Genomic DNA, 12,389 nt, shown 5'->3' with positions numbered 1-12,389 from the left:
GGTTGGACTCGATGATCTTAGAGGTCTTTTCCAACCTCAATGATTCTATGATTCTATGATTCTATGAAACTCTGCAAAGCTCACTCTCCATTTCAAGTCAGCAAGGAAGACTCATTGGCTTGCCTGCAGATAAAATTACCAATGGCACTTTACTGTTTACAACTTTAAAAATATAATATTTTGCACTAGTTACTAATGCAGCTAATATTTGCATTAGGAGTAATATTTCAAGGTTTATAACCAACTTCTCAGATGAGATGTTGTGTTTTACTCTTTTTCAAATCAATTGCTGACACATTCTTTCAAGTTCTATCTGTTACGATACAGGATACAGGTACAATGAGACAGAGATAATTCATTGTTAGAGTAGTTTCCCCTCCTTGTACAATTTAGGTCAGTAGATTAATATCTTATATCATCGTATTATTTTATTAATGTAATACATATCCAAGCTGATAACTATATAAGATATTAAGAGAAAGAATGGTATTCACTAAAAACCTGTCTTTAATCTTTGAATTAAGTAAGCCTAGTGTCAGTTTATGCCTTTTCTGTACCCATTATTTCAGTGAATGCACAGTGTTACTCTATAAATCTTATTTTAGACTTGTGAGATGGTATTGCATTCAAGCTTTCTCTGTGACTGAACACAGAAGGTATCCAAATGCAATGTCCTCTGTTGGGTGGAGAGGCAGAGTAATGTAGTAAGTAGGGCATTGGACTAGAGTGCAGGAAAACTAGGTTCATCTTCTGTTTTGTCAGTGAATTTCAGTGTGGTGTTAAGTACCTTACAGTGCTTCTTGGTGTCTCTCTTTTTCCCCCATTCTTTTCTAATCAGAAGCATATTAAAGCAGGAACAGTCTTTCTCTGCATGTTTATAGTAGGATCCCTAAATAGGACCTTGCTCTTTTGATTCCTCCAAAGCATATTACAGGCTAATAATTAGTAATATTGTGGGAAAGACTGTACAGTTTGAAATGCTGTTACGCTTTGGTTATTTATTTCCTCTATACTCAATCATCAAATAATGGATCATTGGGTTAAAAATGAGCAAATAAAAACCCACATTTTCGGGTCTGTCTGAAGGACTTCTTTAATCTGCATTCTTACAAAAAATACTGGAAACAAGTCAGAAAACAACTGCATCTGTTGTGAAAATAATCAACAGCTAAAACTTGAGCTACTTTTAGAAGACTTAAAGACTCCCAACGTAGTTTTTGGTTCATGCTGAACTTTAGACTCAGCCACTTCCCCAGGCTGTTAGGGAGCAGTTGAGCCATTCCACAGATCAGAGCAGCCTTGGGGCTACTAAAACATGTTTTAGCTCATAATGGTTGCTGAAGTGCTGCTATCTCAGGCAAGGATCAACAGAAACTCTCTGGCCATACCTACCTCTAAATTATGCTTCTTTTTCAGTGTAACAGCGTGTGGTGTGCGATTTCCACAGATCTGTGCCCTATTGAGGGCAACTGTCTGGATCTTCAGTCTTGTTATTTGGACTTCTTACATATCTGCTATTTGCTTTATACAACTGGTGTAATATAGCTGCACTATGATGGGGAACACCCCAACTTTTTCCTCATTGCCTCATCCAAAGCTTGCATCATGCAAAAGCTGATCTTGATGGAGAAACTCCCCTACGTTATAACTCCATCTTGATATATCTGCCCATTCCTCTGAGAGGAACAAGTGAGTCAGTAATAATTGATTTTTTGAGTACTGTATAGATATGATACATGAAAAATGTCAAAACCAAAACCATTTATTCAATGGAAACATTTATTCATGTTTCCTTCTTATTTCATTTATAGGGTCTAGCTTTCTATCCTGATGTTCTTACTAGGCCTCTGGCACTCCATTACGTCCAACCCTTTTCTGAAAAACTGTAGGTGGATCATTTAACACAGTTACTTCTTAAGCTTAGTCAAAATTCTGTTTTAATTTTTCAGCGGTGAAAGAAAACCAAAAATTGATCTGTTCAGAACATGTGTTGCTGCTATTCCTCGACTGCTTCCTGATGGAATGTCAAAACTTGAGTTGATCGACTTGCTGGCAAGGTAAGCTGTTCAAGCATTAAATGACTACTCAGGGGGAACAGAATGAAAAACTGAGCCACAGAATGCATAACTGGTTCTTAGACAAAACCATATGCTTATAAAAAAGTAATCTGATATTAATGGATAAAACGTAGAAGTCCTAGCATCTTTTTACAGGCATTGTGTTTATATTATAGACTCCTAATTTTATAAGAGTAGGTATGTCATCCAGAACTCTCTTCCATCAGTATGTAGATTACATGATATTCACTATTCTTCATGATGTTCACCATTTATTGCCTTTTTTTAACCATCACAGCATTCTAATTAACAGGAGAGAACATCTTTTCTGTGTAGTGGAAAAACATGGAGATACCTGTTTAGAGTTGATTTATGATTGCCACATGTCTGTTTGATAAAACAGAATGTGCTAGATGTGGTATCTTTCCAAATACTTTTTAATTGATAATAATTATTTTAATTAAAATAAATTATTTCTTTACTATAAGACAGAAAATAAAGAAAATGGTAAGTTTAAATTTCATATCCTCCCTGCTTGGGGTCCATTGAATTTATCTAGGTAGACTTCACGGAAGAAGGTAGTCTACAACACATGACTGCTAAAACAGTTTAGGTTTCAGGACATCAAATCAGTGACTTACTGCAAATAATTATGATAACAGGTACTGGGCAGTACAGAAAAGTCTGTTACATTTCAGTTGTAGTATCCAAGTCAAAGATTCCAGCATGTGTTATTTATGTAAGTGGATTATGGTGGTAAATCGAGCCACGAGGCCCTTGCAGCATATTGCTCTCAGGTAACTGTGACAAAGCAATCTCTGCTGCTCCGTTCTTGCTTTTGAAACATCTGTGAGGAATGGCAGGTGTGGGAGTCAGAGTGTTACATGCAAAAGCAGTTTTTTCTGCTCTATGAACACCCAACTCCCAGTGATGTCCTAAAACAGTGAAACAATTAATTCTGCTAGCAGTAAAGAGTACAGACAGCCAAACAAGCCAAAATTGCAGCCAGGGGTAGGTGTGCTGTGGTGCATGGCTGGCTTGATTTCCTTGTGTTTACATCCTCTGCTATAAATCACTTGTGGATTGTTTTAAATCATTACATTATCAAATTATACAGGTACCATATTAAATAGTAGCATCAATTCTGCTTAAGGGAAATGAAAAAGGACATGTTTTCCTTTAATCCAATATTTTAACTAGCTTTCTGTCCTTAATAATGGCCTTAACTGAGCTGGTAGAAAGCACATATCCATTCTGGTCACAGCTCTTCAATCACAGAGGATTGTCCAGGTCAGACCTGTCACTACTCTTAAGAAAGTTTGGAGACCAATGTGGATTTCTTCATAAATTGGTGCTTCCCTCCTTAAGTCTCACAACTGTCAATGTAACCACTGGTCTATCTTTATTCTATCATCAAACTTCATGCAGAAAAGGTCAGTTGTGATTCTTTAGCCACAATCAGTTTGTAAGCATTCCTCGGGTAATTTCCGTGCTGGGACAATGCAAGCAGTAGGTCTGCTGGGTTATCTGACTCTGACTGTGAGAAGAAGTGAGACATCAAGAGGAGCTGAGGACAGCATCTCTAGAGCAACTTTGGAAGCAATTACATGCTCAGCCTTTCCCCACAAGGGGACCTTTGCGAAGCTGTTCTCATCTCCTACGTGTACTCATGCTACGGCATCTTTGAGACATTGATACTGTTTTAAATCAGATTCTCAAGTATAAGCAAGGGAAACACAATTTAGGTAAAAGTAAGTGGATGCATAATAGGTTGGAAAGCAGTTAACAGTTCATAGTTCAGGAGATGTATAGCATGGTGTTGAAATAACTGGGTAGGGTCTCAGTATTGCAGAGCAGGATCACAAACTGAACGTAGACAAAAAAGTGATGTTCCTATGAAAAGGCAAACCTTATTCACATGTATAAGTAGAAATAAGTCTAAAAGATTTTTGAAAAAGGTTTTCTGGTCTAATCAGTATCAAGGATGCCTCATTTGGAGAACAATGTCCAAGCTGGGGCATTGCAGTTGAAGAAGAGACTGACCAGAGAACCAGAGAAAGAAAGATCAGTGGGTTGAAAGAATTAGGTCTATTTAGTTTGGGACAGCGTGGATTGAAAACGGTCTACAAAAATATAGCTGCAGAGAAGAAAGTAATAAACTGTTTAAGGAATTAATACCTGGCCTAATCTTAATCTAAGTCTCCAGGCTACCCCAGCACCAGAGCTGCTTCTACATTCTCTATACTATGCCATGTTTATTTGGGTCCAGATTGACTACTTCTCCCAATTATGAAAAAGTAGTCCCAGGAGGTAAATCTTTGCTGTTCTAGAGAACACTGCATTACAATATTGTGTCCTTCCTGGGTCAGAGACTAAAATCAATACAAGGATAAAAAACTTTGACGAGGTGAGGTTTCAGCTCCTCTCTGTTTCTGAAAAGAACCTGAGAAGCTGTTCTGCCAGGGATTTGTGTGGGGCTGTGTTGTTGGGATGGAAAGCTGTTAAATATTTTCTTTTCACTAAAGATAAAATAACATCTTCGGGTTAATGGGTTCTTTTATTCACAGTTTGGTGAATTTTGGAGTTTGGAATTTTTCATCCTCGCAACACATCTTTTGGCTTTTTCCAGAAGGAGTCTGTAACTCAGCAGCTAGACTTTCTTCCAGGACAGCTGTATTCAAATTATAAGCCATAAAGTAGATGTCAAGTATATACTGTACCTTTTGCCCTTTCACTGCCCACTGAAACCATTCATTAAAAATTCCCAAGTAGGTCTTAAATTTAACTGACTCAAGTGCAAAAAACCAAACTTTTACTTGCTTCCTCAAGCTGCCTGTCTTATAGTGGTAATACATAATGCATTCTTAGGCTCGATTTGAAGTTCACCTCATTTGATAATGCCGTTGCACAGTAACTTGGGCATAGAGACGTGTCTCTTTTGTATCCTCTTTTCCATTATTGCTTTGTGTTATTGTGGAAGTCATTTCATGGATGACTTAATCATAGTCTCAGGGGTTTTGCTTGTTTTTCTGGTTTTGGCATTCCAAAGAGGAGACAAAAATGGTCCTTTCTTAGCACAACAAAATACTGTGTTTCCAAATTTATATAGAAAGTCACGTGGTTATTAAAGCATAACAGTTATTTTTGGAGTCATATTCACCAGGGGTGAAGTTTCATGGCAGTTGCTTTCCTTTGACTTAACTGAAATGTCCCCTACCTCCCAGTTAGGCAGCTATAATGAACCAAATTTGCAATGAGCCGCATCTCATCATACACTTCCAGCTGAATGGAATTTGGTTCCATTCCATTTGGCTGTTTTGGGTTTTTTTACCTAGCTTTCTGTCCATTTCTTTATAGTGCGTTCTCGTTTTCAACTATGTAGATTAAATGTAGATAAAATACTTTGAAAATGAGTTCTAACACACTACGGAAAATTACAGTCTCATGGGTAATAAAAACAAAATACATCATAAAGGCAATGAACCAAAAATTGCAGAACACACTGATCTGAATTTACTTTATTCTGCCAAGCTACCAACACAGAAGTGGTTTGATAGTTTTTATGTCAAAAGAAAGTATATAGAATTTTTATGTTGAAAAGAACTTCAACATGATGCAAATACAGAAGGAAATAAAATTTGAAAATGGGATCTACAATTGCACCATCTTTCAGAAGGACTTTGGGGGTGTCCGATGTGGTTTTAAAAGTATGGAAAGTCCTGAGGCTGTTTTTCCCATTTCCCTATCCTAAGTTGTTTAAAACATGAAGCAGTTTTTAAACTCAAATGCTTCTTTTTATTTCTTTTGAAGATTTGCTTTCAATAATTGTGATTTGCTTCTTGGCTAAAGATTCATTTTAACTGTTAGGCAGCTGAGCTGTTGTGATTCCTTTATTTTTATATTGAAAGTAAATATGTAAATTGTGAAATTATGTATTAACCTGTAAGCCTTTTGTTATCATAACTAAATAGCAGTTATTTTATAAGGGAGTAAACCAAAAGTGTACTTGGTTCGGGGAGACAGCAAAGTTGCCAAATTATGAACAAATTATGAAAAGATACTATCTTTTAGGAGTGGAACAAAGACTTCTTTTGGATCCATGAATATGTTCAAGCGCTGTTGTAGCAAGAATTATAGCATAAAAACAGGTTAAGGATGTTAATTGTGGTCAGTAATAATGAAAGCCTGATAGCATCATTGAAATTTACATTGTCATTGGGAATTTTCTGTTAGCGTTAAGTTACTGAGAAACATACGCTCCTTCCCACAATAAACACTCCTTAGATTTTTATTACCTGACATTTACGTTTACTTACAGGCTGTCTATCCATATGGATGATGAACTTCGACACATTGCACAGAATTCTCTTCAGGGTCTACTTGTTGACTTTGTTGACTGGCGGGAGGATGTACTCTTTGGTTTTACTAATTTTCTGCTACGTGAAGTGAATGATATGCATCATACCCTTCTTGATACTTCACTGAAGTTGCTGCTACAGTTGCTTACACAATGGAAGCTTGTAATACACACTCCAGGAAAAGCTTCTGAACAGGCAAAAAACAGATCTGCAGAGGTATGAAATCAAGAGATCTGTGTCCTAACATTTATACTAATTGAAGGCAGAAATTATGTTCCTTGGTATTGCTGTGGTTTGTGTGGTTTGTGTTTACTCACCTGAGAAGAATTCACTACGTAAGATTTTTTAAGGTAATTAGTTCAGCTAATTTTTAGGACAGCTATGTCCTTGTGTAACACGGCAGATGTTACTGTTGTTGAGCAACATAAGAGAATGCATGTCAAACTGAAATATGCACATCAACAAAAGCACATAAAGTGAAATATGTGTATGTAGATGTGGCAGAAGGACATTTTCCCAGGACTGAAACTGACTGATAATGCTAGTGGGAACGCTGAGAAGAGTGAAGTGGATCTTTCCTTCCCGTAGCCATTTCATTTGGTTGATTCAAAAACATCAGAGAACCCAATTGTTTCTACAGCCTGCTGTCTCCATGTGTTACAAACATTCCTGGGAACTGAACAGCTTTGCTCCTGCACCTCCCATCTGCACTGTCCCACAGATAATTTCACTATGACAGATGATTTTCAGGCTTTTTATCTCCTAACCCAATCACATTGGAAATTTTTCCCTTTGGGCAAGCATGATGTCTGATTATATTGCAGAGGACCATTAATTAATAGGTAATACTAGTATTACAAAAAATGTAGACAAGGCAAAACCTCAAATATTTTTCAGTAAATATTGTTACACTTTACTGATGGGCTGAGGTTCTACAGACGACCTACCAAGATAAGGTGTTGCCTGGTACAGGATCAGAGAAGGACCTCAGGATCTGCTATCTGGAGTAGAAAAAGTGTGAAGTCTTCACAGTCTGACTTAGCCATTCATTTCTTTAGTGGAGGATGGAACAAAGCAGGTAGTTGAATTGCAAATTAGAGGGAGGGGTTTGGCTAAAGGACTCTGCTCATATATTGGTTTTGTGGAACAAGATGACTTAAAGCAAGAAAACTTGGTTGTTTGAGGAAATGCTGTTAGTCTCCTACTTCAGCATTTACATGGCCTCTGCATTTTGTTTCTTTATATGTCCTAGTTAAATAGAGTATTTCTTGGAGACCTGGTTTTCAAACACTCTCACTCTATTTTTGCCCCCTTGCACTGTTCTAGTTGATACCAAATGGATCCAGCCACAGGATTCAGTCTGAAAGAAGCCCCTATTCTAATGTACTACATGCAGTCGAAGGATTTGCACTGGTTCTGCTGTGTAGTTTCCAGGTTGCTACACGTAAACTAGCTGTTTTAATCCTCAGAGAGATCCGTGCTTTATTCCTGGCCCTTGGCCAGGCAGAGGTATGATTTTCTTTTTCTGGAACTTTGAATTAAAATTTTCCAAAGATAAAGCTCAAAACTGCTATTACAGTTGCTTTTAAGATAATTGCTGCAGTGTAGCAGGTATGCACTCAGTTTATAAAAAAGAATTTGGTTTGAGCTTACCATCTCTATTTGCCTTAACACTGCAAGCCTTTCTGTGTACTCAACAATGCAACATTAATAACATGTGCCCTGTACAAGAATTTGAAGGGAAACATGTACAGCAACTTAATATTTTCTCTTGGCATGATGTGAATGTAAAAGGCACTGTAAAACCTTTTTTTACTGCATGGATCATTTTTGTATTGTCAGGATTATAAATTTGTATTGGAAATGAAACTCATTCCTGTAGCATACCACTTTGTAAAAAAACACAGCATAAGACACATTTAAGATTATTCACATACATTTTCCTTGTATAGTAAAGACCTCTAAGTCTTTTTTATGGATATAGAAATATGGAGAGTCATGTTGTCTGTTGGCGGTCACAGCTCAGTGAGCCATCTAAATGCCTAAGAACACAAATATGTGTGTTCCTGGCAAAGGAATGCTTTAATAAACAGTAAGCTAATTTTTCAATCTTTTGATACCAGCTATCCAAAGTCATTTGGGATTTTCTGTTATGTGCTTTTCTTCAGTAAGCAGTGAGCTATAGCCACAAATTAACTTCATTTCAAACCACAGCCTGGACTTGGTTGTAAGATTAATATGAAAAAGACAAAATGCACCCATCGTTACCAATGAATTTTTTTAGCCATTTTAGATTCATGTCATAATTTTTAGGTGGCTGTATTTCATGTACCAGAAAAATAAGAAGGGAAATAATTTGGTCAGGAGAGCAGTTAACTTGTGTTCTCTGTGTTATGCAGGATGATGACAGGCCTATGATTGATGTCATGGATCAATTGAGTTCTTCTATTCTTGAAAGCTTTATTCATGTGGCTGTTTCGGATTCAGTAAGTATTACTTTACTGTTACTGTTAGTGTTTACATAGCGCATGGACATAACAAATATCAGACATGCTAGAAATCAAAGAATCAAAGAATCATAGAATCATAGAATAGTTTGGGTTGGAAGGGACCTCTAAAGGTCATCTAGTCCAACCCCCCTGCCGTGGGCAGGGACATCTTCAACTAGATCAGGTTGCTCAGAGCCCCGTCCAACCTGACCTGGAATGTTTCCAGGGATGGGGCATCCACCACCTCTCTGGGCAACCTGTGCCAGTGTTTTACCACCCTCAGCGTAAAAAATTCCTTCGTTATATCTAGTCTAAATCTATCCCCCTTTACTTTAAAGCCATTCCCCCCTGTCCTGTCGCAACAGGCCCTGCTAAAAAGTTTGCCACCATCTTTTTTATAAAGAAATCTTTATTCTTTTTACATAAAGAAATCATACAGCCTTAAGGCTCCAGCCATCTACCCAAGAGCTCCCAGGCTCCACAAAGTCCCAGACAATCTGTTCCATGAAAATAATCATGCTGTGGATATAGAAGATACTACATATAGAAAAAAAATTATAACAAAATTTATAATCAAAACTACCTAGATTCTGGACCTGTGACCTGCATCCAAAATAACCATTGAGAAAGTCTTATTTCCAGCACCACCTAATGCTTGGGGCGCTTGGAAGTCACTCACTGCTATCATCTGTTCCAGAAGGGAATTAGCTTTAGCTTCTTTGCATGCTCAGAAGTGGCCCCGCCTGCAAACCTAAGCCTAAGCTCTAGAGTAATTCATAGCTGAGGTGAATCTCTGCTTTCGCTGGCTCATGGGCCTGATGTATCTAAGGTGCCACCAGAGGAAGCAGAGATACAGTAAGCATTTTGAATGAAAAAGTATCAGCAGAAGAACTGATACATATGGCAACTTGTTTTGCATACTATCTTAGAGATTAGTGCCCATGTCCAGAGAGCAGAAACTATCAGTTCTGGGCACTTTTCAGCCTGATGAAGTTTAAACCAACAATTGTTCCTTGCCACGAGTGCCCTTTCCTGGGGTAGGAGGGGGACATCAAACTGGTGGTGAAGTCAGGCCGTTGTACAGCTGAAAACACGAAAGTTGCAGGATCAGAAACTGAGCAAGCAAGAGACATTCTGACTCTGTAACCCAGGAATTAGGAAATTCAGCTGAAATAACAGCATCTGGGTTTGGATGTTGCAGTTTCTATAGGCGAAGGTTTGGATTTTGTGCTTTAATTCTATGCATTAATACTATAGCAAAGCAAATGTGTTGCCTGTGTACCTGGTTTCTGACAAGTACAGCAGGAAGTGGTAATTTAGTGATTACTTTTGTAACAGTGGATGCAGGATGCAGGCAACTGTTACATCCTATTTGAGGTCTGATAAGTGAATAATAAGGATGCCAAAATACATGTGTTTTAAGTTTTCATTCCACAAAGTTGTTTTCTTAAGACAAAATTTAAATTACAGTAGAGAAATGATTTGTTGATATGGTGAGAACCCTACTTGCCACTGAAGGTAGCAGGATCTAAAGTGGATTAAAACTGCTTAAGCGCCTGCTTCAGCCTCTTAATTCCCTACATGCATATTCAAATGCCCTCATGAGTTCTGAAGAATATTTATTAATAGCATTGGTTTTTACCATATTGTCATAGCATGTAGGAGTCCTAATCATGGGCTAAGGCTCTGTCCGGCTGTTCAGACAGTGAACATAAGGACAGTCTATAGCTATTACAGACTTCAGCCTCATACAAGAGACAGTGGATGGGTACAGGCAGCAAGGAGAATAGAAAGTAACAATGAGATTATATTGGTCAGCATAATCAATAGTTATCGTAGCATTTAAGGGGAAGTTATTGTGCCTATCACAGTAAATAGGAACTTTAAGGGAGAACCAGAGGGGAAATAATGAGGTAGCTCTTATCAGCATTTGTAAAAAACTCCTCCTGAGTGAAAGGGCAATGTGACAGGAAGCATAAAAGCATTGGTCTAAAAAATCCAACAGAAGTTGGCCATGGAGCTTGAAAATAAAGACAAGTACTGAGGGGGAACATGGCAGGGAATAAATGACTGTCACTGTGATTTTTTATCTTTTCTGTCCATAGACAGCAATCCCATTAACACACAGCGTGGATTTGCAGTGGCTGGTGGAGTGGAATGCCGTCCTAGTAAATAGCCATTATGATGTGAAAAGTCCTTCCCATGTCTGGATATTTGCACAGTCCGTTAAAGACCCATGGGTTCTCTGCCTCTTCAGTTTTCTTAGACAGGAGAATTTACCAAAACATTGTCCTACAGCTCTCAGCTATGCTTGGCCCTACGCTTTCACGAGGCTACAGCTGATAATGCCTCTTGTGGATCCAAAGTAAGTGGCAATCTGCATTTAACTTTCATTTTTATGGGTTGTGTGATTTTAATACAAGTTTTTTTTAGTCTCATGTTTCAGTATCAGTCCGTAGATCCTGCAAGGTGCTACCCAGACATTCAGTTTTGAGTTTCATAATTGCAACTTGTAAGGTGGAAAACTCTAGTTTTCTACCTCCACTGATTTTTCCCATGTATCATGTCATGTTCAATTGCAGCTGGTGGATACATAGCATGTTTTATTCCCTTTTAAAATATTTTAAAATACTGTGTAATTAAGACTGGGAAATGATTTTAGCAATTTTGATCTATTTTTAAATTCTAGTATTCCTGTTAATGCAAAGAAAACAAGTACAGCAAGCAGTGGAGACAACTATGTTACTTTGTGGAGAAACTATCTTATTCTCTGTTTTGGAGTAGCGAAGCCCAGTATTATGAGCCCAGGACACTTGCGTGCTTCAACACCAGAGATCATGGCTACCACTCCTGATGGAACAGTGAACTACGATAATAAGGTGATGCATCCTGTTTCAAACATTGTTTTCAAACAATTCATTTAGGAGAGTTTTAAACTGCATCTGTATGTAAAATCATATCCTGATGAAAGTATTTCAGTTAGGGGACTATTTTGATATACGCAAACTCCTTAAGGCACATAATTAACAATTAAAACATCTGTATAATCTGTATCGACATGATGTGTCAATAAATATTTGGCAAAAGCCACGGCATTTTCAAGATACTACTTTTTTTTCACATTCTGGGTGATGTGTATTCAAAATATAGAAGTTCTGGACATATGTGTTGAAGTTAGTTAACTTCAGTTTGTCATCCCCTTTCTTTCCTTGTAGAGCACTCCAATTTGTAAATTTATAACCTTATTAAGCAATAAGGCAGATTTCTGACTAAACATTGTATGCCTGTTGGACATGAAGGAATATTGTATGAGATACAGATTCAAGTAGTAGCAACCTGAAAGGAGCAGTAGCTCCACAAATGCAATTACTGGAATATTTTAATGCAACAACAAATTAAGTAAATTACAACAATCTGTATGAAAGCAAAGAGAATTCCCAGATGTATTTATTTGTTAGGCCTTATTGAGATGATTGATGTAGCGG

At 37.7% G+C, this 12,389-nt stretch overlaps 1 protein-coding gene across 1 annotated transcript in view; it reads left to right on the top strand.

The window, feature by feature from the left end:
- Positions 1–12,389, top strand: part of LOC103907945 (protein furry homolog) — a 187,804-nt gene that overhangs the window by 83,615 nt on the left and 91,800 nt on the right. The window contains exons 17-22 of the mRNA XM_019474859.1: positions 1,950–2,057; positions 6,376–6,631; positions 7,742–7,924; positions 8,815–8,901; positions 11,010–11,269; positions 11,594–11,783. Of these exons, the coding sequence (XP_019330404.1) occupies positions 1,950–2,057; positions 6,376–6,631; positions 7,742–7,924; positions 8,815–8,901; positions 11,010–11,269; positions 11,594–11,783 (1,084 nt within the window). The remainder of the gene's footprint in view (positions 1–1,949; positions 2,058–6,375; positions 6,632–7,741; positions 7,925–8,814; positions 8,902–11,009; positions 11,270–11,593; positions 11,784–12,389) is intronic.

This window comes from Aptenodytes forsteri, unplaced genomic scaffold, assembly GCF_000699145.1.
Source record: "Aptenodytes forsteri isolate BGI_AS27 unplaced genomic scaffold, ASM69914v1 Scaffold155, whole genome shotgun sequence".
Lineage (NCBI taxonomy): Eukaryota > Metazoa > Chordata > Aves > Sphenisciformes > Spheniscidae > Aptenodytes > Aptenodytes forsteri.
Note: the sequence above shows the minus strand (reverse complement) of the source record. Positions and strands in the feature narration are given on the sequence as shown.